General features: G+C 49.1%; 7 protein-coding genes across 7 annotated transcripts; 5 read left to right on the top strand and 2 right to left on the bottom strand.

The window, feature by feature from the left end:
* Nucleotides 1-7,681: 7,681 nt before the first annotated feature.
* On the top strand, nt 7,682-10,291 carry BO85DRAFT_482628 (DUF1212 domain membrane protein Prm10; the record flags this gene model as incomplete). Its single annotated transcript, XM_025663113.1, has 1 exon — nt 7,682-10,291. The coding sequence occupies one exon, from the start codon at nt 7,682-7,684 to the stop codon at nt 10,289-10,291; it is 2,610 nt and encodes an 869-aa protein (XP_025520664.1).
* A 2,055-nt stretch (nt 10,292-12,346) lies between these two features.
* On the bottom strand, nt 12,347-14,484 carry BO85DRAFT_6666 (uncharacterized protein). The gene has a single exon (XM_025665577.1). The coding sequence runs from the start codon at nt 14,228-14,230 to the stop codon at nt 12,497-12,499; it is 1,734 nt and encodes a 577-aa protein (XP_025520663.1). The 5' UTR covers nt 14,231-14,484; the 3' UTR covers nt 12,347-12,496.
* A 1,536-nt stretch (nt 14,485-16,020) lies between these two features.
* Nucleotides 16,021-16,787, top strand: BO85DRAFT_444079 (uncharacterized protein). The gene has a single exon (XM_025658934.1). It carries the CDS (start codon nt 16,028-16,030, stop codon nt 16,466-16,468), a length of 441 nt encoding a protein of 146 aa, XP_025520662.1. The 5' UTR covers nt 16,021-16,027; the 3' UTR covers nt 16,469-16,787.
* Nucleotides 16,788-16,930: 143 nt separating this feature from the next.
* Nucleotides 16,931-19,204, bottom strand: BO85DRAFT_444075 (putative MFS sugar transporter). Its single transcript, XM_025658933.1, has 8 exons — nt 18,887-19,204; nt 18,550-18,824; nt 17,943-18,489; nt 17,801-17,888; nt 17,547-17,745; nt 17,396-17,496; nt 17,247-17,345; nt 16,931-17,191 (listed from the first exon to the last, which is right to left on the bottom strand). Exons 1-8 carry the CDS (start codon nt 18,956-18,958, stop codon nt 16,995-16,997), a joined length of 1,578 nt encoding a protein of 525 aa, XP_025520661.1. The 5' UTR covers nt 18,959-19,204; the 3' UTR covers nt 16,931-16,994.
* A 331-nt stretch (nt 19,205-19,535) lies between these two features.
* On the top strand, nt 19,536-19,988 carry BO85DRAFT_6436 (uncharacterized protein). Its single transcript, XM_025665555.1, has one exon. It carries the CDS (start codon nt 19,633-19,635, stop codon nt 19,903-19,905), a length of 273 nt encoding a protein of 90 aa, XP_025520660.1. The 5' UTR covers nt 19,536-19,632; the 3' UTR covers nt 19,906-19,988.
* A 360-nt stretch (nt 19,989-20,348) lies between these two features.
* On the top strand, nt 20,349-22,007 carry BO85DRAFT_6763 (uncharacterized protein). The gene is made up of 5 exons (XM_025665582.1): nt 20,349-20,751; nt 20,822-20,977; nt 21,053-21,375; nt 21,443-21,512; nt 21,585-22,007. The coding sequence occupies exons 1-5, from the start codon at nt 20,448-20,450 to the stop codon at nt 21,716-21,718; spliced, it is 987 nt and encodes a 328-aa protein (XP_025520659.1). The 5' UTR covers nt 20,349-20,447; the 3' UTR covers nt 21,719-22,007.
* A 1,758-nt stretch (nt 22,008-23,765) lies between these two features.
* BO85DRAFT_409960 (putative integral membrane protein) lies at nt 23,766-25,182 on the top strand (the record flags this gene model as incomplete). The annotated part of the gene is made up of 6 exons (XM_025657457.1): nt 23,766-23,943; nt 23,994-24,013; nt 24,070-24,106; nt 24,159-24,226; nt 24,280-24,752; nt 24,816-25,182. 6 exons carry the CDS (start codon nt 23,766-23,768, stop codon nt 25,180-25,182), a joined length of 1,143 nt encoding a protein of 380 aa, XP_025520658.1.
* Nucleotides 25,183-25,262: the final 80 nt, after the last annotated feature.

The raw sequence follows: 25,262 nt of genomic DNA, 5'->3' as shown, positions 1-25,262 counted from the left end.
TCTCGGTATCAATTAGATAGGATGACGCTTGTTACTATACATATCCCTGAAAGAAGGGGGCAGAGAGCGGTTCATTACAATCTGTTATGTCATGTATTTGCGGACTGGGCTGTGCAGGGCAGGGCAGGGACTAGCCTTGGCGTTTGATAAATTCTAATTTCGTTTTGGGTGGGCGTTAATTCTTTTTCTCTTCAGCAATGGAGTTGGGGTGTGTATGAATGGAGATGGATGGGGGATACGATAGGATAGGATAGGATAGGACAGGACATGGTCAGTAGGATGAATAAATAGTATACTACTCTCAGTACATTATCTGGATGAAGCCAATTCTTCAGGTCTATACATTTACATGTCCCTACAAACTAGTAGCCACGCAATACAACATGGATACTGACCGTAGATAATCCCACAAGACAGACAGACAGGTAGGTAGGTACCTACTTTCCTGTAAGTGAACTACATAGTAGTACTATAGTTAGTAAATAAAGTGCTGACTAGCATGCGCATACACATGCACCTATTCCTGGTCCAATCAAGTCTAGACTACTAAGTATGTAGAAGACTAGAAACAACTAATTCAAACCGGTTTTTCTATTTCTTGTTACGCTTATTGATTGGCGTATAGTGCTTAGTGCTTATTTTAGACATTGTATTTATATTATACCCTTGAGGTTTGAGGTTTGGGAAGATGTGCAAAGCGTGCAAATGATCTGCAGTGGCTAAGTTACGTACTGGGGATTACGCGTCCTCAGGGATGGTGGATTTGCAGTTCCAAGGTGGTGAATGAAATGCACATGAATGAATAGAAACTTGCTGAATTATCTAGAATAATACATCATCATCGTTCATGGATGATTATGATGGTGGTGGTGGTGGTTTATTTTTAGATACATAGCATTACTATTTACACATACAGGCTTTTGAGGTGGTATGGTATGGTATGTTTCAGCCCGGATTGATGGATGGGTTTACTGTGTATGAAGTAATTTAGGATTGGCTCTGTATATTCAGTCTTAGAGTGTAAGTAAGGAAAGGATTAAGTAGTGGTGTTGTGGAAGGAATATTTTCCTTGTTATTTGGGTTGGAATGTGGGATTGTTTCTCTTTCGGTGCCAGGTACTTAGTAAAAGAATGTTATAGAATTATAGAATTGTATAGAATAGAATAAGTAATAGGGACTTTGTAGAATGAGGGGAGCAGAACAAGGTATGATATGATCATATGTCACTAGAATAGTCATCATATTACTCCGTAGTAGTAGTAGTAGTACTTAGTATCAACAGTTGAAGATTGTGCATCCGCACTACTACAATTATTTGCCATAGACTTCAGATATATATTTACGCGTCACTGCAATTGTGTTGATTATGATGATGATGGTTAGATTACCTCTTGAGTCATATATATATATGTTTCGATCCTATTGATGATTGATCTCATCATCAAAAGCCAGCATATAGATTCATTATAGGACAAAGATGCTGATAGACATTACTAAGTATCTTGATAACTATTTATCTAGTAAACTACAAGTGGTTTCATAACGACTTCTACCTTTGGTACTACTAGTAGTACTAAATGTAATTGATGGTTATCATTCATATATTAATGAGTTTATCTCTAAGTATTAATTACCTACTCAAATCATCTCTTGTCTAAGTGACAAACCTACCAGTTCTCATACAGCTCACTAGCCCCTTGATAAAATTTGGTATATGAGTAGCAAACGATCAACTGACTGCAAATCAGAACACCTCGTATCCTTCTAGAACTAACGAACTACCCACCGATCAACATAGGTAATCACGAACGTTTTCGTTGGGCAGCAATCACTTCTGTCCCCTTCCCCTTTTATTTCCCGAAAGGTTGTTTTGGTCGTTATCAGAGAAAGAAAGAAAAGACGCGAGGCAGAGTGGGGAAGGGAGATGATCGACTAGCGGCAATGACGAGATTCCGATAGTTTCGGCTAGGTACAGTGGTTGCTGGAGTAGCGTGGCTTAGTTCCTTAGGTTTCAGGTTCTGCCGGTTAGATAGGGGATGAGTATCCAGCATTAGTAGTGTATATTGTGGAGAGAATAGATATGGTCATGTGGTTGTATCTGGTGCTGTAACCTTGTATGGTTTAGCTAGGAGCTAGACAATGTTAGGTGATTGGGTGCGTACATGATGTGATGTGTTGATCATGAAGATTTAAGAGATCAGTAGTTAATACTATGTCTCATTATTAGCCTATTTGTCGCGTGATGATCAGGAAATAAATGTAAGTTCTTGTGTGATGGAAAGTCCGACGCACGGATGCCAAGCTAGGAGATACAAACCTTGTGTTATTTGGTGTTTGGTGTGTGTGCATGTGTTTTTAGATGTATTTATCTCTGGCGACTCCTGATGAATTGCGTTATCCTCTGGTAGCACTTGCTGCTGGCTCTCATTTGTACTGGATAAAGATCGAGTTGTACACGCTGCATATTATGCGGGGTTCTGATCAGCATCTGCTGAGAGGTACTGTTAGCCAGTCGGCACATTTTCCAAGTAATATGAAAGTGCCCAATCAAAGTACTTGGAGAATGGATCCATGTGAATGCCACTGTTGTGGATGGCGAGGCTCAAGGCCTAGACCTGGAATAGTCATCTTCAACGACAGCTTGATCCCCCGGAAGTCTGCGGACAAGCACCTCGTGTCTGATGTCAAGATAGACCAGCTGACGGCATCATGACCGATCGGTCTAGACAGTCACTGGAAGAAGCTTCGAAGGTTCATGTAAAGACTGGATGGATGGGTGGAGCCCAGTAAGCCAGCAAGATGGTAGCTCGACGCTGGCCTGGACTGCTAAGGTTCCAATATTTAACCTTTCCGGTGCTCCAGGCATCCTCGCCAAGTACCTGGCTGTCGCAAAAGCAGCACCAATTAGACTTGACGTGTGAGTCATTGAGTCATCGCTCATTGCAGAGAGATATTTTCTTCTTGTCTGAAGAAGTTTGACTGCTGCTGTTGTGCCACGCGGATTGGTTGGGTGGCTTGTTGCTGCAGCCGCCGATGGCCAACTGCGTGATCAGGAGAAAGGCTCCGGGGAGCATTCCAGGCCATTGAGGAACATCAACCGCCCAGACAAGAATGAGAGAAAATGCCTGACAGTCAAGTAAAGGTAAAAAAGTACATCGGGCCAGGCGGGTTCAACTGTCAAATAAGCTCTGCCCCACCCCTGACAAGGCCCGGGAAGAGCTGAACCAAGGAACCTTCTCGCCCGAGCCACCGGTGGCTGATCTACGGGCGCTGACTGTCGGCGCTCGTGGATGATGCCGGGTGTCTACCATGCCCGATTACATTCATTGTGCTACTCTGCACTGAAGAATGTGAATGCCATTATTGCACAGATCCGCGAGCGATGGCCCGTCAGCATACATGTGCATCCGCCGGCTCGGCAGCCTCCCCTCCCCGGTGCCACTGGTAGGACCGACAGCCATGGTGTGTAATGTTGTCGCACTCCCAATTGCAGAATTAAGTATTGGTCCCTGCGTCCGTGCAGGAGTCACAGACATCCTCGGCAGCTCACGTCAGAGTGGCACAGTTAGCACAGTTGGGAGCTGAACCATCTTGCATTTGGGGAATGATTTGCGTTACCGTGAAAGCTGAGGAATTGTCCAGGATGGAGCGGGGTGTACGAGGCGTCTGCTGGAGCTACGTCAATGACTAGACGACCACATGAAGAACATCAATTCTGCATCACGATGGAAGAGGGTGGTGATCTAACCCCTCTGGAGTACAAAAGAATTGAGCTGAGCCCAAAGAGCCCATCGTGTAACGCCCTTCGACCATCCACTCCACTTTCCCGGAAGACTCCTTGACGTTGTGGGAAGGGGAGTGATACAAGCAAGCAGTGTCGGGAGCTGAGTCGAGCACAGAACTGCAGACTTCCCAAGTACTTTGCACGATGCCGACTTGTGTAAGGCGGGGAGACGGGATTCATATTCAGTTCATCGTCAGTTTCGAGAGTCTAGACATCTCTTTGTCCTTACTACGCAGGGTAAAAGGCCTACAAAAGTGAGTTTCTAATTATACATTTCAACTTCTGCTCTGCCTTGCTGTCTGATGCAGGCCAGGCAGACAAATATGGCAGTGGGGCGGTCGCATTAGCTTTGCGCATCACCGCGAAGATCATGGAGCCGGCGGATCTGCTGTGACGACGACACAGCGAGTGAGCGATTCGGGGAATGTGGATCGGCGACATTACCACCGCCATGCCGTCTGAGAGGGAACGCCCATCAGCCCAAGTAAGGAGCTGAAACGACCTACGGAGTACTTAGTTTCAACGTCCCAAGTATCAATTTTCTGATGATGATTTGTTTGCCTTGAGAGGTTCCCGTTATACTCCGGAGTTTCTTTGCTGCCTGGAGGTTATGTTCCATAGCGACCTCATAGATAGCCTCGTCAAGTAGTGTAGTACGCTATCGAAAGTCCATCGAGTCTAGAGGAGAGGAGACAGACAAGAATTTTGCAGCTACAGACGACAGCCATCGGACAGGATGGAGGGAGACAACAGTAGAATTCTCACCGGGAATTGCCACCTGTGTATCGGCACGGCTTAATTGGGCGATCGGAGTCGAAGGAGGGAGAAAGAACTGGAAAGACAAGTAAGTGCACGGAGCAAACAAGAGCCTGAGGGGGGCAACACAACTCCCAATAAACGGACTTGGTTCGGTGAAGATCAAAAACTGTCACCCCCTGTGTGGATCAGCAGGGACCTCTTGGGACTAGGAGGGGGGTTTTACCAAGGCAGCCGGCCATACTATCCAGTAGTAGTCTGCAGTAGTGCCCAGAGGAAGAAAAGAAAAGGGAGGAATGAAAATGCAGGAAGACAGATGAAGATGGAGAACGAAGGAACTGGGAAGCAAAGAAAAGGAAAGGGAAGGAAAAATGGTGGGTGGGTTAGATTGAACATACAGTGTGCATACAGTACATACAGTACAGGCAGGCAGGCAGGCAGTCAGTCAGTGACTGATGCATCCACCCATCCATCTCCCACACCCACTCTGGCTTCCCACCCTCCACCCAATCCCAACCTCACTCTCTCCTTTCCTCCTACCCTCCCTTTCTCCATTCCTTTCCATCCATCTCCCCCTCTGACACAATCCACCCACCCATGTGATGGATTCCAAACATCCCCCCGAAGCTTCGTAATCCAGCAACTCGGCTGCACCGCTGACCCACCCACGCTGCTCAAGAAACGTCCAAGACTTGCTATTTTCTGTCAGTCGAGGATGAAATCGATCCATCTTCATCGCCATGACCAATGTCATTCCCGATCGATGGGCTGTTCATGCGCCGCACAAATCAGAGTACGGAGTGCACCTCCCTGCAAGCGTCTTCATCCACACCATGTCTGGCGGACCTCAAACTATCGGTCTTCAGTCTGCAATGATCGGGTAGCCGACATAGGCCCTGGGACGAGTTGGCAAAATAGTCCCATGGCTTATGGCTTGCTCCCGGAGTAGCCGCCACGGGTTCAGCAGTCATAGATAGCCAGTCTTAGCCCTTTCAGAGGGTCGGACTTTCGGTTTGGGGTCCGCGACCCGGTTCGGGCGCTAAAGTGGGTGATAAACCTGGGTTCCTTCTTCCGGACCCAGCCACGGTCCCACTCGGGGCTTTGAGAGAAACTGAAAAAAGAAAACAAGGGAATGAGCTTGACCTGACGCGAGCAATTGCATTCATCAAGCTTTTCCCGCCTAATACCGCCCGCGGTAACCCATGGATCTTCCCCTTCCCTTAATGGTTCCAGAAGGCCCAGCCCAGACCTTCCAGACACTTCAAGTTTTCCAGTCGGGTGGTGGAGTCTCCCCCCCGATTGACAGGCCTCCACTTTCACAGACAGAAAAACAAATACCAGGAGAATTATGTATTCAGCAAACAGGAAACACAAATAAAAACAACAATGACATCCACCACCACATAGATACTTTACGTGGATAATACCGAAGTAAGCAAGCATGGGTTTTTACAGCTGCAACAGAAAAGCAACAAATCCAATAGAAAGAGACACTATCACCGAGTTCTGTCCGGCAACAAGCCCAACACCACAAAACTACCACCACCAATAACCACCCGGAGCAATGGAAACTACCATCAGAACCCAAGCACTTTGACGGGCTGCTATGGGTCCTGTGTTTCCAGTGACTTCCTGCTGCAATCCCTTTATCCGGTCTCCATCTAGGCCAAGGTGGCTTACCCCTTGGGCCAAGTGGTACCGCATCGTGGAGCCCGTGGAACCGGTTCCGTCGATAATGCTGCCCGCATCTAAGATAGTAGCAGTAGGAAAGAAAATAAAAAAATAATCTCACTGCTCGCTCGCCGATGTCTGAGCGCCACTCAATTATACGGGGGGCTAGGTGTCCACTATTATCCTCCTGCCCTCCTGATCGTGCTCATGAAGCAGCTTGGATTGAAAGCCATGTGTCTGGCTTGATGGGCTCAGCTGGTGAGCACTAGTAGCACTTCGGACACATACAACCCAGTGTATCTTATCGAAACGCGCTGGAAGAAGAGTGGGCATTTGACTTTGGATTATTTATAAGTAGGACTTTGTCCGTGTCTAGCCCTCTGGGGGTCTCTGTGATCCATCCACACAGATTCGTCACGGTTTCAACTCTTCCGGCCAAGGCAGTGATTCGACTACTCCCAGGTGGCAACCACGCCTTGGGCACCCGAAGCAGCGTCTGATACAAAACTTCCCCTTCCCCCTACTCTCTTTGAGATCACCATCCCCTGCCCTGCCACCCCCGATGTCAGGCACAGACACCTCGATCTTTTAACCCCGAATTATCAATTCCTTTTTTCAATATTATTCCGCGAACTCTCGTCCGCTACACAAGGCCAAGGATAGGTCGCGCACATCCACTCTCTTCATATGACCATCGTGGTGCAAGGAGCTCCGTGATTGGTCCTGTCTGTCTCTAACCCGTGTTCACATTTCCCAGATTCGGCTGCTTTCGTCCAGCGGTGCACTTCTCTTGAGCTCGTTTTCTTATCTCTCTCTCCATCATCACCTGCCGGCCCCCTTCATCCTCGTCCCTCAGGTAGGAGACCGAGTATAAGCTCCCCTCCTTTTTCGCAATCTTTCCCGGTGTCCCTCCTCACTCCTATTTCCCCTTCGATCCGACGGAGGAATTCTTTCTTTTTCAGGCTGTATCAATATTGGGCTATGTACCCGTGACGTACTTTCATTCCTTGTGGCGGCCCTTTATCCCTTTCAACCTACCTTTGTGACTTCTCTTTCTTCAAGTCCAAGTTCACGTTGGTGAGAAGAAGTGGAAAAAGAAAACGTATCACCATTCTTATCTGTGTCCGTCATTCCTTGACCTTGACTCAAAATTTGCGAGGTGCGTTTCGTGACCAACCACATCTCATGATAATGATGCAAGTTACATATTAACGCGGTTGCTAGGCTGCTGGAACAAGTTTCGCACATCGAAACCCCTTGGACAAGATTAGGCTGCAATCTCAAGTGACTGTCTCTTTTTCTCCGTGTTGAGTTTGTTCAGGGAAATCAAGAATATTGGAAGAGGAAAAAAATAAGATTGGAAGAAGAGCTATCATATCAGGGCGAGAACAAAGCAGAGGTAACACAAAACGGACTGCAGATTCCGTGAGTTGAGACCAAGCTTCCGCCAGTCACGTAAAGCAATTAAAAATGGCTGGCGGCTATTTTGATCTGCCCATATCCTCCACCTCCAGGCGTTCGAGCCTTACTGATGTATCTGGAGGAGCAAGCAGATCATCCCCAGGGCCGCGTGTCCTGACCCCCCTACCGACCCCCAATGAGAGCTCGCAGGAGAGGTTGCCGGATCCAAGCGGAGCTCAGGGCAGGCTGAGGAATGCAGCAATCCCCAGGAGCGCGAATCGGGTCAAATTCACGGTCAGCGAAGCTGGTCTTGGCACCAGTCCTTCTGGGTCGACGTCAGCGGCCCGGTTTGTTGGAAGGGGGTCATCGCTACCGCAAAGACCATTGCCCACTGCCAGCATTCCATCAGCAGTTAAGGCTTCTCCTGACCCCCAATCAGTGCCTTTGATCGATATCAGCCCCAGTCCGAAAGTAGGTGTCACGGGCCTCACGGTCCACTCAGCACCCAGTTTCACGGGTGCCACTGGCGATGATGATGAGGTCAGTAATGAGAAGGGGAGGGCGATTCATTCAGCACAAGAGAGAGCCCAACGGCTGGCATCCGTGCTGCACCAATCCTCTAAAACTCCGAAGTCCAGTCCTTGGCCGAGTCGACCGTCCTCCATCGCATCTTCTCCTTCAGAGGCGGCGCTACCTTTTGAGGATGGAGATGAGATTCCCATGATAAGTCTTTCCGAAAAGCAATTTGGCGATTTTTCAGACGACGATGACCTGGGCCCACTGAACGGCCGACAATCGATCCGAACTTCTCAAGCCCACCAACTAGTCAGACAAATGACTCGAAGCGATTTTGATTTTTTGAGCCGGCTCCAAGCCCCCTCGGCAGGGCTGGAGTCTGGACAAGTTACTCCCCATGAAGAAAGGGACCCTGACGCCTATGTCGAACGACCGACACATTACCGCGGCGGCATCCTCTCCTCTTTACTCAAACTTTACGATCAACCCGGTAGTCACTATTCGCGGGGCCGGAATGCCAGCTTGCGCCGGAGCAGCACGGGAGAGTTCAGTAGCCGAGGGTTATCCCCAGACCCTACCTGGAAGTCTCAACGGCCCAGGAAGTGGTATGAAAAATCACCTAACCAGTCGAGCACTTCGCTGGCTGGCTCGACGGCCAAGAACTCTACGAGCTCTCCAATCGCGATGCTCAAGCGCTCGCGTAGCAGTGGAGCCATTCCAAACGTACCAAAGCGGATGGGCAAGCCGCAGCTCGAGGATGAGATTCGTATCACAGTCCAGATAGCCGAACTTCTCTCCCGTCAAGGATATCTCATCCGGCTTTGCCGGGCTTTGATGAAGTACGGTGCTCCTACCCACCGAATGGAGGAATATATGAAGATGACGGCTCGCGTCTTGGAAGTTGATGGCCAGTTTCTGTATATACCTGGTTGCATGATTATCTCGTTTGATGATGCTTCTACCCACACCACCGAGGTTAGATTAGTCCGAAGTCCCCAGGGGGTTGATCTGGGTCGACTTTGCGATGTGCATCTGATTTACAAGGAGGTGATTCATGGTGTGATTGGAGTTGAAGAGGCCATTCAACGGTTGGACGAGATCCTGAAGCAGAAGAACAAGTACCCGGTGCCACTTGTTATTCTTATTTATGGATGTGCCAGCGCCTGCGTCGGTCCTTTCGCGTTCAACGCACGACCCATTGATATGCCAATTGCCTTTTTGCTCGGATGTCTTTTAGGAACCCTCCAGCTCGTACTTTCGCCACGTTCCAATCTTTACGCCAATGTTTTTGAGATCTCCGCAGCAGTCCTAACTTCGTTCTTGGCCCGGGCTTTTGGCAGCATCCGCTATGGAGACGGGCGGCTTTTCTGCTTTTCTGCTTTAGCTCAATCTTCGATTGCACTGATCCTGCCTGGATACATGGTGTTGTGCGCCAGTCTGGAGTTGCAATCGCGCAGCATTGTTGCCGGGTCTGTCCGCATGGTCTATGCCATCATCTACTCCCTCTTCCTCGGGTTCGGGATCACTATCGGAACCGCAGTCTACGGACTATTGGATGGTGATGCATCTTCGGACTACACATGCCCGCCGAGTCCCATCACCAATGAATATCTTCAGCATTTTCCTTTTGCAATCCTCTTCACCTTCTGCCTCGCAATCATCAATCAAGCGAAGTGGAAGCAAATTCCTATGATGTTGATTATCTCCTTCGCAGGATATGTGACGAATTACTTTGGCACCAAGAGGTTCTATTCCAGCACTCAAATATCTGGTGCATTAGGTGCGTTCGTCATCGGGGTCATGGGAAACCTTTACAGTCGGCTACGACACGGGTTTGCGGCTGCTGCGATGCTGCCCGCCATCTTCGTTTTGGTCCCGTCTGGTCTCGCTGCCAGCGGGTCACTCATTTCAGGCATTGCGGCAGCGGAACAGATCACTACGTCGACCTCTCCTTTCGCCGTCGTCTCCAACGGGACACAGGGCTTCGTGGACGCAGCAAAGAATCTATCGAGCCCAAATTTCGATCGCGAGTTCCACGGTGTCGTTCTTGACATTGGTTACGGAATGATCCAGGTAGCAGTCGGCTTCACTGTGGGCCTATTCTTGGCTGCCTTGGTTGTTTATCCGCTTGGAAAGAAGCGAAGTGGACTCTTCAGCTTCTAGATGACGTGCTTCGATCACATTCCTCTCTCTCTCTCTCTCTCTCTCTTCTACTACACTCGCGTCTTGATTGTCTTTTGTGCTGTGTCTGATGGAGCGAATTGTCATGTTATTCAGCGTGATTTATACTGGTCCCTTCACTTTTTTCGATTCCTTTCTGGTGTCAAAGTCCTTCTTTTCTCGGAATTTCCTTACTATTTGGGCTCGATCTTGCTATTCATGCATATATATCCGTCATTTCTCATCCGGTTACTCTCCTTGTCCGTTCGGGTTTGATTCTTTTGATAGGATTGCAAGCGTTCCCTGCGTATATTTGTTGTACTTTGTCATCCACACAGGCATGTGTCGATTCTTTTCTCTCTCCTGGTTTGTGTACCAATCATCCTTTCTTTCTGTCTTCTTCTCTTTTCTGCGTCTACAAAAGCAAAGCTACGGCGGTTCGGGTCACATGTTACAACATCTTTGGTGGGATACTAATCTTTTTTGCACTGATCTGCTCTTGGTACATGCAAGTTGAGTTGATCGATATATCATACCGCGTTATTACTTACATCTACTGCCACCACCAAAGCTAGCCCTACAAGGGCTCATTACTAGATAGAAGATACGATACCACGAATAATGATCAACTACGAACAATACCTCGCATAGAAATCAGTCCCTCTTTGGTACAGTTTAGATTTTTTTCCCCCATTTTCATAAGCCTCTATTTAGCAACGAGAACATAATTTATCATCTCCAGTACAATATGCCACCGTAAAACTGGGGTAGATACAACTATTATATCCCCTCAAAGAAGAAGAGCGCCTGCCTACCACATAAGAACTTTACGTAACTTTCCCAATTCTTTTTACTCGAACCCAACCAAGAACATCATCACAGGAGACGATGATATATATATATACTTCAACTTTGAAAACAGTTCTGAAACCTCCCTCCGTACCCCAGACCAACTAAGTTGAATAATCTATAAAAGTTCTCGAAATACATCCATCTCCCATGGTGTTATCATCATCATCACCATCCTCTTCCTCTTCCTCCCCAGCAACCTTCCTTCCTCCTAATCATCACCACAATCTTATCAAAGAAGCAAACTCGGCAAAAATCCAATCAATTACCGGATAGCTGAAGATTGAAGATGAGTGAGATAGAGGGAGTTTGGTTGTCGGCTTGGAATTTTCGGGTCCTCGGTCCGGTCGTAGTTGAGTCGGTTCTCTGAGTTACTGCTAGTACAGAGGTATGTAATACTTCCTTTTTTTATTCAAATATCACTATTTGAGATTTTATTTATTTATTTTCTTTTTCAGATGATTCAAGGTGGTGTGTTCAACAGGTAATTTACTATTCCGGTCTTATGCAATATTGATCAGTGCAGTGCAGTGCAGCTATGCAAGTCAATAAATCGATACATTAATGAATGGATGAAAGATTACAAATTCTCTCAGTATGTATAGATTTGCATTAAGAGCAGAGTAGTAAAAGCCAAGGTCCACTTAAGCATATAGGTAGCAGTAGCCCTCCAGCATTCAGTATCCAGTAGTGTCCAAACTCTGGTCAAAAAACAGCAAAAACGAAAGAGCATACATAGCCAGATGTATGTACGTACAAGAGTATCCCCATCCCCAGATGGACCAGTGCTAAGAAAGGAAAGTAAGAAAGGAAGTAGTAATGGGGCGAGTCAAGCACGGTCCATTACCAATTCCAGCAGATTCTTGCGAATGGAAGAATCGAAAAGACACCAGTTCAAGTGGGCAGAGAGAATAACAAACAGATAAGGAAAATCTTGATTTAATGATTCTGGTCTCGTGGTTCATCAATCTGTTCAGGTCGAAGGAAAGAATAAGAAGGGGAAGAGAGAGAAAAAGAGGGTGCGAATAATAACAGTTAGAAAAGAATTCACATTGCATCCGAGGCTTGCTTCGTCAGACACAAAGATGGGGTCATCGACGGGGCAGAGTCCTGGCCATGTGTCCATGCACAGTGTCAGAAAGGAGAGAGAACAGCTTAGGCTGGGGCTGAGGATCTCTCTCCAAAATCCTGCCATGACATCAAGATTAACCGTCTAGTTTATTCCGGGTAGAAATAGAACTGCGGTGCCTGCAGGAGCTCAAATCCAACAACAAGAAAAAAGTACAAACAGAAAAAAACAATTCATCCAAGCTTTGCGCATCCGTTACGTCTCAAGTCATATTATGTACGACGTTGGCATTACATGATCGGGGTCTTACGCTTTTCAGCGCTGGAGAGCACAAGCATCGGAGTCTTGCGTCTTTCCTGACCTTGAGCTACCGTCTTCTGGCCAGCGACGACAGCAGCCACTGAGGGTGATCCGGTTCGTGGAGAGGCCTGATCCGCCCGAACCTCGGTAAACTTCCCGCCAAAGAAACCGCCATCTTCGCTGATGGGGGTGGTGTTGTACGGGCTATCCTGGGATCGGCGTTCTCGGGAAGACCTCTCCTTCCTCTCAGAACCAATGGCTCCGTTCGCAGCGGCGCGAAGACTACCCAGGCTGGGTTTGCTGGACAGGCTACCACTGCGAACTGTGGCATCATCCCCATCGGAGAACGTGAATTCCTTCTCGCTCGCAGGAGTATTGGTACCACCACTGCTATGGCAGCCAAAGCTCCGAGTTTCGCCACGACGTTCAATGCCCGCACGAACCAAGTTGTGCACCGCACGTCGACGTTGACGAGTGGCGAAGTTCTTACTTCCCTCGTGCTTCGATGTTGGCTTGGCTGTAAGCTCCTCCAGAGAGGGTGGTCCACGGGGTTGGCGGATCGGGTGCTCGCCCGCACGAGCCTGTCCGGGCCCAAAAGTTCCAGTAGCTGGGGTCTGAGGCAACGCCGCAGTCTTGGGAGCCGCGGGTGTGATGGCAGCGTTAGCCTTGGCCGTGTCAAGCGGCATCTTGAGCGCGGGGTTAAAGGATGAGCTCTTCTTGTGACCCCTGCGGAAGGCATTGGCCGAGGGAGGAGGCAGAGGGGCAGTTTCTTGCGGGGATGAACGGCCGCTGGGAGGAGACACAGGCTGAGAAACATTCACAGGAGACTGGCGGTTTTCAGGCGGCGGTGACACCTCAGCTCTGAAGGTCGGCACCTGAACAGAGGGAGACTGGGTCTCCTCTTCCTGGTACTGTGGCGAGCTGTCCTGCTGGAAGGTATTGTCATAGATATAGTTTTGCTGCCCAGTCAAGGGGTTGTAAACCGAGTAGAGCCCCGGCTGTCCAGGAACAGGCTGCACCACAGGCTGCACGCCCTGCTGAAGCTGTTGCTGATAGAAACCCATACCAGGGAGGGACAAAGGAGAATAATCCTGCTGCTGCTGTTGCTGGATCACAGGTGTTCCGAGATTAAGACCCTGAAACTGCTGAGCGGCCGCGGTGACGCTGATCAGCTGCTGCTGCAAGCGCTGCTGCTGGGCAGCCAAGAAGAGGTTGGTTGACATCAACTCCGCGTACAGGCTTTCGTCGATCTGCGTATCGCCAGCGATGTCAAGAGCCGGAGGTGCGAGCACCTGCTCCGGCAGAGTGTACATGGGGCGGCCCGTGTTCATGTCCAGATTCTGGTTGACGGCTAACGAATGACGAGGGAATCCGGTTCCCATGGCGGTTTGAGGAACGCGATCTGCAGCTCGGTTCGAATGATTGCCATATCTATCACCTTCGAAGCCAAGGTGCTGCTGGCGTTGGGAGGCCGAGGGCATCGTGGCTGACTTGGGAGCCGTCCTTAAGCCAGCGAGAAGGTGCGAACGGCTGGTGCGCGGAGTCGGAATTGGTGCAGATGGCTGAGACTCATCGATAGTCGAGATGTGCGGTGGAGGCACGCTCAGACGCTTGATATGGGAACCTTTCCTGCGTGACCCAAAGCTGGCTCCAGGCACCCCGAGGGCACTGCCATTGTTGAAAGAGGAGTTGTAGGTCATTTGAGCAAGACCGCCAGCGTCCATACTCGTAACTGTAAAGGAGTATAAAACAGTATGTGCAATTGACGAAACGAAATGGTGCTAACGATTTAGCGATCGGAGACGCGATGAGGTCAACCACAAGGGATCTTTCGGCGTATTAAAATATTACAAGGTCGAGGATAGGATGGAGCACCGAAGAAATAACCGACACCGGGAAACGGATGGGTTAATAGGTAGGCAACGAACGGGGCGAAAGTCCGGACTCCCTGTGGAAAGCGGTGTTAGCCTGGCTTTTGGGGGCAGTGTCCACGGAGAAATTCAGCGTACCTGCAGAATACAAGAAGGCACACACAGAGATGTGCCTTGGTAGAATAGGCGAAAAAGGCCAATGAGTGATTAATAACCAGGTGTACAAGCGATTATAAGGCCAGGCGTCGTCAGAAGCCGATGAAAAGATTCAGCTGGCTCACGAGACAGAAGATTGGGATGCGACCGGTGAGAAAGGAAGACCTGAGCGAGTCTCGGATGACGAGAGGACGGAGGTTCTCTGTATTAAAAGACAGAAGATAAGAAACGGACCGGAGATGCTCTGCAACTCCGTTGTAACTGTAGAAAATGATGCTTGAGACACAAGATGCAGTCGACGAGAAGGGTTGGTCTACCGTTCAGACCGTCGAGATGGGAGGAGCACGCGGTCGCGGTAGGAAGGGTAAATTCAAAACTTTTTCGCTTTTCTGGCGGAGTGTTCCTTGATACTTTTTTTTATCCACTTTTCTTCTCTGTTTAAACTAATCCTCCTTTTGTGCCTCTCCGATTTGTGACTGCTATTTTCCGCACGTCGAACCTGACGAAAAGAAAGAAGTGGAGGAAAGAAACGAGAGGCGACGCCGGGTTGCTTCGTTTCGGGAGTTCGGCGCGTGTTTGGCCGCTATTTTTCTTTTTTTCTTTTTTTCCGTGCCTTTTTTCCTTTTCCCAGTTCGAGTTCCGCGCTTAACAGAGGACCGTCCAGTTAACCGGGAGCCCCAGGCAGACCACCCAAGGAACTTCAAGTTCTTTTAGAATGTTAAGCCAACAACAGCAACGGTTCGTGGGAAAGACGGAGAGTAAAGGATTAGGAAAGGAAGGTAAAAAGTAGAAGTAGCGAGATGAATAGACACTGATGGAGAAGGAATGAAGGGAAAAGGGGGGAATGATGAAGAACTGAAGTCGGGGTGGGTAGGGGAAGGGTTGGTAAGTGAGGAGAGGCTGAGGGGGGAAGCAGAGAAAGAGGGCGACCGAGAGGAGAGAAGAGAGAAAGACGGAGAGAGGAGGGAAGGGAAAGAGAGGAACCAGCGGGGAAGGGAGAAAAGAGGAGTTGGTGGTGAATAGGAATAGCAATAGGGACGACCAGGGAATGAAAGGAGACGAAGAAGAAAGAGAAGCAGCAGCAGCAGCAGGAGAGAAAGGGACAGCAAGCAGACCCGGAGAAGAAGGGAACTGGAACTATTGATTGGGATCGATCATGCGAATCACTCTTCTTACTACTACTAAGAGTAGTACTTGCTACTTACTACAAGCAGTTACTGGCAGTGACGAGACTCTCCTGGATGGCCTGGGAAGTCTGCCTGAGACGCTCGCCCGTCGCTCAGGCGCTGTTGTGCTTCCTGATTGGCTCGCTTCAGCTCCCCTAGACCGAAGAGGACTAGCGGAAGGAGGGGGCGACTGGCCCAATTGTCCAACGAGGCCTCCTGATTGGTGCCAGCACCCAAATCCCCCGTGGGTGCCTGAGGTGCCACGGCCACACTGCCTCCAACTTCCAGTTCCCCCCAACTTATCGTGCGAGACGAGGATCTTCAGGAAATGAGCCGACCCTCTTTTCATCAGTCGCACAGCACTGAAGTAATCAATATCAATCACTATTCCGAGGTTGAATGGTCATCTGACCATCCTTATCTGATTCACCCCAAGGCCATCCCGGTCCTCTCAATTTGCCTGGCTCCAAAGCCCATCTTTATCTCCCACCAAGCCCCTCCCAGGGTCCCTCTACGGAGTGCACCGGAACGTGGTAACCACTTACACAGAGCTTCCCTTACCCAAATCACTGCAGATACCCAGGTCGTGTGCTCAGGACAGGCTTGTGTAAAACCAATATACCACAGTCCGTTTCCACCTCTTATCTATCTGGCTCTCTGTAGCCTGCTATTGCTGCTAATGGTGCCCCTATACCGCCTGGGCCCCAGCTCGTTCGCCGGGGCCTCTCATCGAGGCTCACGTAATGCCATCTGGCCTCCGCCAGGCTGAAACGCCCCATCCCAGTGTTGCCTTCCCAACTGCCTGGCACGGACACGTATTATCCCGGAGGTGTTGGCAACATCCAGGCTCCCATATATATTTCATGTAGCGGCTTCTCTCTGAAATGACACCAAAGAAAATATCCACTGAACACACATTGATTGTCAGTCACTATAATTAGAGTATAACATAAGATAGTAATTTCGTTCCACTGATCATCGCCATAATGTCTGCACTTTCCAAACAAGATCAGGACTTCATATGTCAAAGAGTTATACTTAGTATATATGCTCCTGCCTGCCACCTATATCATTTCTTCGATAACCAGGGTATCATCAAGCTTACTAGCGTGGTCAGACTTTGCATCTCGAAACGCTAAGCAGCCCTTGGGCCTTGTATGTGGTTGTCACATACTATTATTGCTGTATACACTGTAAGCCATTGTCCGGTATGAGATGGCAGCTGGCGTACCTTCTTAGAAAGGCCCTTGGCAGTCTCTTGCACAGAGCCACTCCCCCGTCGGATGCGAAGTAGGCTAAACAGCCTCAGTCTCGTTGTCCTTGCTTGAGTTGGATTGCGGCACACTATCAGGCCGTTTCTCAAGGTCACGTTCGAGGCGGGCTTTCTCCTCGTCCGTCGCGTCAGTTAGATGGACCGCAACTTCCTCGCCAAAGTTCTGTGCAATTTCCTCCAATGTCAACCGAGCAGTCTCCGGGAAGAAAAAGTAGATCACTAGAGGCCACCTATTAATACGAATACCAAGATTGCAAAGACGTAGCTAGCTCACCTGGAATGAAAAATGCGGACCAGCAGATGATAACCAGATAATACTTCCAGCCAACGTTGTCGAAACCCATCGGCGCAGTCTGAAGCAGGATGAGAGTCGCTGTCATGCGTTAGTAGCTAGGACGGCTTTGCATCAGAACAGTTTCTTACCGGCGAACTGTCCAAATAGGGAGAATCCCATGCCAATCGGGCGAATCTCAGTAGGGAAAATCTCAGACACATAGAGATACATCGTTGTATCACAGAAAGTTCTGTTGAGAGATGAGTAGTCTGTAATCATAATCTGTGGAGATATGCTTACCCTTGGAATGCAAGGTAAAGGTACATAAACAGAATGCCAAACCCGTTACCAACCCGGTTCGTGGTGCCCGCGTATTGTGCGGTCATGGCAGCCAAGCAAGATGTGGTAACAATAATCCCGACAAAACCTGTAATGTACATTTTTCGACGAGAATTGACCTTGTCGTGAAGCCAGGCACCAAGAGGGTTGTAAATGACACCTAAAAATACGCCGATTAGTCTTTACCCTCATAGTCCGACCAGTTTCCATCTTACCAGCAGTTGTCAGCCAGACCGCACTTAGGAGCAGTGGCATTCCGCCGGTTTCTCCAAGGTTGGTGTATAGAAGAACGGCATAGTTGTTCTGCGCGATGTAAGCTATCGGATTTCAGCTTGATCGCAGTAGAGAAGCACTTACGATGATCAGAGGCCCGCCGAATTCAGCTCCCCATTGGGTCAGAAAGCCGATAGCCATACGCTTCCTGTACGACTTCTTCTTCAAAACTGCGTTCCACACATTTCCATAGGCAGACAGTCGCTCCCCTTCAAGACGGATCTGCTCGGCAGTTTGGAAGTATTCTTCCTTAGCAACCAGGTTGTTAGGATCGTCTGGGGATCTGCGAAGTCGCTCAAGGACCAATTTAGCTTCCTCATGCTTTCCCTTACTGATCAGCCAACGTGGAGAGCGAGGGAGCCAAGGCGATCCTAGCAGCAGGACGAGAGGTGGCAAGCACTGTAGACAAAGTGGGAACCGCCAGCCAAATGTACCGATCTTATTTTCAGCAAAGTAGCAGGCATAGCCTACCCAGCCGGCAAGCATGTAACCGAAAACGAGAAAGATGGCATGATGGCCAACAAGCCAACCACGACGGAAGGCACTAGACATCTCGGAAAGGTACATTGGACACACAGTCACAAGGATACCAATTCCGAGGCCGCAGACAAATCGCCCAGCTTGAAACATTCTAGGTAGAGTTAGCCAAGGGCATGTGCAGTAGAGTGGTGGGGGGTAAATCAAGGCGTACTTGAGTGAATTAGAACCTCCTTGAAGTGCTCCTCCGAACATCGAGAAGAAAGCCCCCAACTGGATATTAAGTTTCCGACCAAAATAATCACACGACCACATTATGAAGAGCGTCCCAACCGCACCTCCAGCACTGAAGACGCCATTCGCTGTAGATATAGCAGGGGTCGTTATTGAGGCATATCCCGGCTCGCCCTCCTGAGGAAGATTGAAGTATGTAAACCATCCTGGCTGACCGATCGTGCTTGAGATAATTGAAGAGCAGTAACCGTATGTCTAGTAATTGGAGAAAAGGAAAATTAGGAGCGATTGCAGAAGAGAGATTTCCGAATACTCACCATGGAACCAACGGCAACAAATATAGTGACCAGCCTATTATAGGTACTGGTCTGAGACCCGAACGTCCCCATGGCGAGCTAGATGGAAGCAATGGATGTAGATCGGAGCCACAGTGGGAAGAGAAAAAGCAATATAACCAGAAAGAAGAGCAAACAGGTCAAGTCGCACGTTGCATCAGATGAAACAATATTGAGCAAGCCACGCGGCTCAATTTTTGATCATGTACTACCCGAAAGGAACAGGTCTGGGACCGGGGGGTGAGGGAAAAGAGGCGGAAGGAATGCCGGGCAGAAATGAAAATGTAAACAACAACCGTGTATGACAGACAGACAGTCAAGGTGCCGGCACATCAGCCTGGGATATATCTCTCGGCGCAGGGTAAGCGGGCAGAGAAAACGGCACCACAGACACTCCCACACATCCTGCACTAAGTTGCTTAGCTCGTGGGAGCTTTCTAGCTTTGCCTTTGAGTATACTTCCCTTTTGCGTAGAGCACCGGCCGGGTGGAGTTGACGATGAAGGAGTGGATCCACCAACCACGACCAGCGACATAACGGCTCCTCAATCACCTGGTTGAAGAAACATGGCCGATGGTCGCCATTCGACAATTGATTTGCTCTAGACCAGGGGAGGGAAGAAAGAGGATGCATTAGTTGTCGTTGCCTCGCTAGCCTGACAATAAACGGTCTCTGCCAGGAAGGGAATCGACACTAAGCTCCTTTGGGGAGTCCCGTGCTGTTACTGCATGTACGTACGTTACCGTTATGCCTGTAAGTATGTATGTTCTGCGGTCTGCCGCTTCCCTCTGGATTACTCACTACTTCCAAATAGGCAACTGAAAGGACTTAAGGTTCTCTCCATCTCCACCTTGACAGCCTGGTTTTCCGTTTGGGTTTATTGTGGCTGCCATCAGCATCCTGATCAGTTGTCACTTGTCAGTCCTGACTCGCTCGGTGGTTCATGGCTCTCAACCGATAAGACGACCCATAAGATGTCAGTTAAGATCCACCTGGAGTGAGCATGGTTCAGGTCACGTTTGCTTTGTAACCAGGTGCGTATGCACGCTCAGGCATAATAGACAGACGGTTTGGCCGATTCAGTAACCCCGAGCCCTCTTCTGTGGCCTCGCTTTTTGTGGACTCGGCGGGACTGTGTTAAACTGGTGCAATCCTCAGTATTACGTTTTATGTGTAGCGTGTAAATCCGAACAGGGGGTTCAAAGTTGGGTGCGGAGCAAGTACTATAACAGATGCGGGCCTGGTAGCCCGTCGCTGCGATCCGTCTATTGATTTTCTGGATCTAGTGCATCCGCTATGACAACGGCGCCGAACCGGTCTGTCTTTCATCCCCACCCTTTTCATTTGGATTAGTAACTATTGGAAGCGATAGAACCATTCTCCAAAGGCTACAACTGGTAGTTGAACCATCGTGCAGGGAGATATTAAAACCTATGCGTACACGGGTTTCAGCTGGCTGTCCAAAAATCCCTGGCTTCCGTCTCCCAACGTGCTGTGGTGTTTGCTTCTTCCTTCGATCGGCCTAGCTATCTTTCTCAGAAATATGTCGTCGGGTAATTCTAGTCAGTCGCCTTTCGATGTACCATTTGATGAGCTGCCGAACCCCAAGCAAGTATGGGTTGGCAAGCCAGGAAGCCGCGAAGAAGGATTAGGGAAGCTTGCGATCTTGACCCCCGAGGTGGTGGCCAATGCTGCTGCCACTGAAATCAAGACCGGGCGACGGGTGACGATGGGCTGGGAACTGACCAAGTTGGATTATCCTAATCTGAACCGTCAACCATGCCACCATCAGATCATTCCGCTTTTGGGCGGTGTGGCTTTCGACGATGTCTATACCATGAATCCTCGTAGGTCATGCACATGCACTATTCTTCCTTTCGCCCGCGGTACCACCCCCCTGGGCTAACTCCAGAATAGAACAAAGTAGCCAGTGGGATGGTCTGCGGCATTTTTCGCAGACGGTTGAGGGCCAAACCGAGCGTGTGTTCTATGGTGGCGCAACCGTCGAGGAAATCAATGATCGAACGAACAATCGGATCGGCTTGCAGCATTGGGCCAAAGAAGGGATTGCTGGTAGGAACTTGACCTATTTATTGATTGTCCTTTCGGAGTAAGCGACTAATTGCGGTGTCGCATGCTGTTCGACAGGTCGCGGGGTATTGATCGATTATGCCACATGGGCAGAAAAGAGGGGAATCAGATACAGCACTTTTTCGACACATCAAATCCGGCTTTCAGATATCAAGGAAATTGCCAAGGAATGTGGCATTACTTTTCAAAAGGGCGACATACTTTTTGTTCGCATTGGAGTGACGAAGGAATGGGATACTGCCATGACAGATGACCAGAAGCGGCAATACTCGGACAATCCGAGCCCGGAGCATGCAGGTGTCGAGGCAACTACAGATGTGGTGCGATGGCTTTGGGATACCGGGTTCGCCGCGATTGCCAGCGATGCAATTAGTTGGGAGGTATATTATCCACTGCAATCTTATGCATGCATCACTACTCAAGTACATTTTGACTGACATGTAACAGGTTTACCCACCCCAGTCGCCTGATTTGTTCCTGCATGAGTATGTACTTGCGGGCTGGGGCATGCCAATCGGTACGTTGAAATCAATTGCATGCAATATGAAGCGATCTCCAATAATATACTGATCGGATGTCCCTTTGACAGGAGAGCTGTTTGATCTAGAAGCACTGTATCAAGTTTGCCAAGATCTCCAGCGCTGGTCTTTCTTTGTGGCATCTATTCCCCTGAACATGCCCGGAGGGGTATCTTCACCCCCCAACATCATGGCTATATTCTAAGCCGGATCTACCGACAGCGCTTTAACTTGGGGGCCAAACCGCTTGTACACGACAGCCATGGACGCTAAAAGCGGATCATATTTTCCGAATTTCCTTCTCCCATATTCGTGACGAAATTCTGGAGGTGGAGACCTTCAAAGGCTACACATAGCCGAAATGGAAATAAGGAGGGACAAATGGAAGTGGAGATGAAGTGTAGTAAGTGCGCTTAGAATTAAGCGACGAGAATGAATGAGAAAGCACATACATACTTATTCGGACATCGGGTTTAAATAGTAGAGCTATAGTATGAATCCGTCCACTTTTCCAGGCGTCATTGGGATCAGCGATGGTCACTAGGACATGGCGTGGGAACTAGACCTAATCTGCAACCAGGCGGATTTCAGAGGATAAAGAACCACGACATACAGAGGTAGGTACCTGCCCACTCCTGGAAATACCGATTGCAAAGCAGTTGATTAAGATATTCGAATTAAAGAAAGTCAGATCATGGAGTACTTTACCGCGCAAACTCTATGGCAAATTAGCATATTCTGATAAGGCTGGCTAAGACGGGGGATAATCTGTGGTCATCCCCAGGGTCACATGGTAAACAGAAAGTCCGGGACATTCTGCCACGCGTGGAAGGGAACACAAAGAAACGCATGACTCCACTTCGAGTCTATAGTGCGTTTGCCTCTCACATCTCGGAGAAACGTTTGCTAACCGGGGAGCAAATGTGTTAACTGTAACTAGCCAGACAAACGCATTGCTTGACGGCGTGGTGGGTTCGTCCGAAAAATTTGCTCAGGACCCCTCAGCTCTTGCCAGCTCCTGCATCGTACTTCTGGTCTCGCTTTGTTTTTTTTCTTTTTCTTTTCGTCGAGCCATCGAGGCGACCAGTTGTTTTAGTTTCACAATAATCTAAGACGAGACCCCAGCTATGCCGGGTAAGGCAAGATTGACGTCCGCGAGGCCCACCATTGGTAACAGCGTTGCATCCGCACGGGCATTAAGTTCTCTTAGACGGCTGGCGGGCCCCACTTGCCGCCCGGCGCGCGCCCGCCCCAGTCATTCCAGCCTTGACTTCCTTACGGAGTACCCATACGGTATGAGACCGTAAGCGACAGCAGATGCGCATCTCTGACCCGCGAAGGGGATGGATCAGAATCTGGCGTGGCTTTCGATCGACATCTCTCTTGCATCCCACCCCCTCCCCCAGTCGCCCTTACCCATTTGCTTCAATAATTGTGTTGGCTTCATTACATTCCAACACTAGAACAAGCCATTGGAAAAGGCGAAGCCTGATCATCTGTTGATCAAAATTTAATCCCCCAAAGTGTTTAGCCGAATGCACGCATGGGTTCCCGCTTCATCGCAACGCATGTGCAACATGTGAGACGGGGAGGGGACTCTGAGCTTTGACACTGACCATGCAGATTCGTGCATGGTTACACGCAGTACAGAGTATACACACTCCTGTTCCGGAGTGGCATTTCATTTAGTCATCGCCAGTCTAAAAGGGAATGGGTCCGAAGCACTGAAAATTTCGAGCAATCAATCTCCTGCGCCGAACAGCGACGGATTACGGAGTCGAAAAAGACTCTTCCCAATGCTAGTTAGCAATCAGGCAATATTCTCGAGCACTTGGCGAGATCGCCCACTTACCGAGCCACTACCAGCCCACAACTGGGCTCTTGATTCGGAAAAAGTAAAGCCCAAGGACTAGTCGTACTTCCTTCATTGCACCCCTGTCTTTGGCTAGCCCGGAACCCTGTCGCAGGATGCTCTGCAAAGGAGTAAAAATCCTTAGGGCCTGCGCTATCGCCTTCAGGGGTGACGGCCTCCGTCTAAATAAAAAAAAAGAAGGCTTGGTGCTTGTGGCAAAGGACGAATCGGAGAGCTTTATTGCTCGCGATGTATCGACCTTGATTGATGTGTCATGACCCCGAGTTCCCAAATTTGGTTGTGATATAGTCTTAAATGGGACTTAAACCCAGACTGCTGGGTCATTCATTTATTTCCAGCACTTTGGAAGCGCTTCTGTGAAGCCTACCCGTTCGTCACGATGCTCGCGGAGCTGCTTGGACGTGATGACACCAGCATGACAGATAAACATGTGGACAGGTCGGTCCAGAAATGGAATCTGGCGACACAGATACTATGCATCACTACGATGACGATTTTCTTTGCTCTGCGATGTTTTACCCGCCTTGTCATCATGGACGGCTTTCGAAGAGAGGATTGTAAGGGCCTAATGAGCAGCTGCAGATGGCCAGTGCTAACGAACACACAGGGACCTGTCTAGGTGCTTGGGTAAGGACATTGATGCCAACCTACTGAATGAGATGCTCAACTATCTTGACTGACAGTTTCTTGGTGTGTGTTATTCAATTATTGCTTTGATCAGTAAGTATAAAAAAAAAAGCCCCTTTCGGAGGTTTGCTGAGTATTAGTTCAGTGGGCCATTTCGGGGGCGGGGTGCACTACGCTGATGTGCCTGTATCCCATCGCATACCCTTCGAGAAGGTAAGTTGAATGAGTCTATTACAATCTCCAATTTTCTGTGTTAACTTGCTCAGACGGTGTATGTGACAATGGTCATGTATGGTCCGACCGCATATTTAACAAAGTTGTCCCTACTTTGGATCATTGCACGAGTCTTCAGCCCTTACCGAAAAACCGTTATATTTATCTACGTCTTCCTGGGTATTATGCTCGCCTACTATATTCCAGCGGTCATTGTCAAGATCCGAATCTGCGACCCAATAGCGAAGTTCTGGGCCCCTGACACACCGGGGTCATGCCTGGACCAGACATCAATCATTCTTGCCGATGCAGTTGTCAGTGTTGTTAGCGATATGGCTATCCTAATTCTTCCCCTACCTTTGACGGTGGGGTTGCAATTGCCGTTGAAGAAGAAAATGCGAGTCATGGTCGTATTGGGAGCTGGAGGACTAGCGTGTGCATCGAGTATTGTCCGTCTGATTCTCATTATTTTGACAGGGCAATCACAAGACGGAACACTGGCTTTCATGCGCATTAACATGTTCGGGTACGACTATTCCCTAAACTGGATATCATTGTATCACCTAGCTGACGATTTTTTCGTGGTTAGAAATGCCGAGATAACGATCGGGGTCATTTGTGCCTGCCTGCCCGCCCTTTCAGCTCTAATCTCCCGTACCCACCGCGAGTATACGAGCAACAAATACTCCAGTCACAAGAACACCCAGACATCACAGTACGAATTGAGCAAGGTCAAGAATAGTCGTCCCAGTCGCGCAGATAGAAGCAAAAACCAGATGACCTTGACGGAGGTTGGATCGGACCAGGACATTCTCATCCCCAACGCTCAGGAAGCGCCAAGGATCGAGACCACGGTCCGTGGCGATTCAGAGCGACAAGGCACAGAGACCATGGGGATCATGAGAACAGTGGACGTGTCAACTACTGTGACATCGCGATACAGTCACCACGAATGACAGGTAAAAGTCTTTTGGCGGTATGGCGGCGTTCCGGGGGATATCATTATGTGGTGCCGTAACCGGCTTACATCTCGACG

Source organism: Aspergillus piperis (assembly GCF_003184755.1).
Source record: "Aspergillus piperis CBS 112811 unplaced genomic scaffold BO85scaffold_1, whole genome shotgun sequence".
NCBI classification, from domain to species: domain Eukaryota; kingdom Fungi; phylum Ascomycota; class Eurotiomycetes; order Eurotiales; family Aspergillaceae; genus Aspergillus; species Aspergillus piperis.
Note: the sequence above shows the minus strand (reverse complement) of the source record. Positions and strands in the feature narration are given on the sequence as shown.